The sequence below is a fragment of the Cajanus cajan genome, chromosome 3 (assembly GCF_000230855.2).
Source record: "Cajanus cajan strain Asha chromosome 3, NIPB_CcT2T_4, whole genome shotgun sequence".
In the NCBI taxonomy this organism is placed as follows: domain Eukaryota; kingdom Viridiplantae; phylum Streptophyta; class Magnoliopsida; order Fabales; family Fabaceae; genus Cajanus; species Cajanus cajan.
The window spans coordinates 71,695,729-71,697,506 of NC_138519.1; the positions used below are offsets into that span (position 1 = coordinate 71,695,729).

General features: G+C 51.5%; 1 protein-coding gene across 1 annotated transcript; it reads right to left on the reverse strand.

The window, feature by feature from the left end:
• LOC109796526 (protein OCTOPUS-like) lies at positions 1–1,778 on the reverse strand. Its single transcript, XM_020356195.3, has one exon. It carries the CDS (start codon positions 1,696–1,698, stop codon positions 61–63), a length of 1,638 nt encoding a protein of 545 aa, XP_020211784.1. The 5' UTR covers positions 1,699–1,778; the 3' UTR covers positions 1–60.

Genomic DNA, 1,778 nt, shown 5'->3' on the forward strand with positions numbered 1-1,778 from the left:
TTTATCTCAAGGAAAGAAACAATTTCATTATATATGTTTTTACACCCAGATACACTTCCATTAGTTACAGCCTGAAAAGAAACTTCTGGCTGTTGGATTTGAATTCTTTAAGCTACTCTTTGCAGACCTGCTTCGCCTATAGCTTCTCAACGGTGTCAAATAGAACCTTAACAAGCCATTGTCAACATTACTCGGTGAATACCTAACACTCCGGTTCCTTTGAAGCATAAACTTCTGTCTTCCATTCAAAACATGGCCTTTAGCCTCAGAACCCCCAATGCCGTAGACTAAACCCCCCATTCTACAAGGATCTCTACAACTAACACTATAGCTACGAATGAGCTTCTGGCTAACAGACTCACTCGCTTGTCCATTAACCACCCTCCTCAGCTTCTGCCAAGACTCTGCAATGGGCTTGTTAACCACATCACCACCACCTAACTCTCCTTCTCCCAACCTATCTTCTCTTCTCCTCTGCACTAACCCCAACTTACTCCACAACCTACCCCACTTGTGAAACTTGTTCAATCCCTTTTGATCATCCCCAATTGCAACATCACGACCATCAACCGTGGAAGCAGACCCCATTACAGTATCAGATTGAACATTATCCAACGCCTTCAAATTCGCATCCTTCAAATCATTCTCAGTGATCAACAGCTTCGCCCCATAGAACAACTCAGTGGTGGCGGGAGAAACCTTAGCATTAGATATCACTCTCAATTCATCAACATCCGCCATTATCGACTTCCGTCGAGAATTCGATCTATCGAAACTCCTCCTCCTCCTATGCCAATCCGAATAGTAATGTTTCGTTTGAGCTGAACCACCAGGACAACATTCTTCACCATTCTCCAAACCCGCTTCTTCTTCTTCTTCCTCAACCAAAACCCTATCACCAACGCGAACCATTGGGGAAACCCTAGGGTACCCTTTCCCTATCAAGTAACTATCCCAAGAAGCTCGAGGAGCTTCGAACGAAAACCGCGAACCATCCAAGGACAACCTCGGATCAGTGTCGCACGATCTTCTACCCAAAGCGGAGCCGTATTCTCCAACCTCCGATTGCGTCTCCCGCATTGTCCTAAACCCTAGCTTCTCGACCTCGACGCTCGCCGAACCAACGCCGACGACGGCGCCAGTGCCGTCGTCGTTGCTGCTGTTACTCTTCGGATTGTGTTTCCGTCGCCATTTCATCAATCGCTTGCTGAATACGGAAGCCGCGTCGCGAAAACTCGCCGCGATGTAGCTAAAATCTCTGCCTGTGTTCTTCTTGCTCCGCAATTCGAGATCTATGAACTCCTTCATCGTCTTCTCCTCTCCGGCGTCATCGCCGGAAACCCTAACCGCGTCGCCGCGGTCGTCCTCTCCGACTCCGACGCCGGCGGTGCCAGAACGGACCGAGGCGCTCCGATTCGGAGGGCTCTTGCTCTTGTCGTCGCGGTGGAAGAGGTCCGACAGCGAGCCACGCGGCGGCGGCAGTGGGACCTCGCAGGACCTGCGGCGGGGCTCCGGGGCGGCGGAGGAGGGAGCGCAGGCGGTGCGAGCGGAGAAAGACTTGGCGCGGCGGAGCTCCGGCGAGTTGGAGGATGAGTCGATGCTGGCGAGGCGCTCGCGGAGGCAGGAGGCACAGAAACCGGTGACAGGTGTGGAAGGGTGACGGTGACAGGTAGTGAAACGGTGCGTTTTGGAAGTCATGAGTGAGAGTGTAGTATTGGGATCATGATAGGTTAGGTAGCGCGTTAAGTGAATGAAAACCACTCAGTGACTCGCTCCAT

Excerpts from the sequence above, each read along its gene's own strand:
- LOC109796526 (XM_020356195.3), bottom strand. The coding sequence starts at position 1,698 with ATGACTTCCAAAACGCACCGTTTCACTACCTGTCACCGTCACCCTTCC.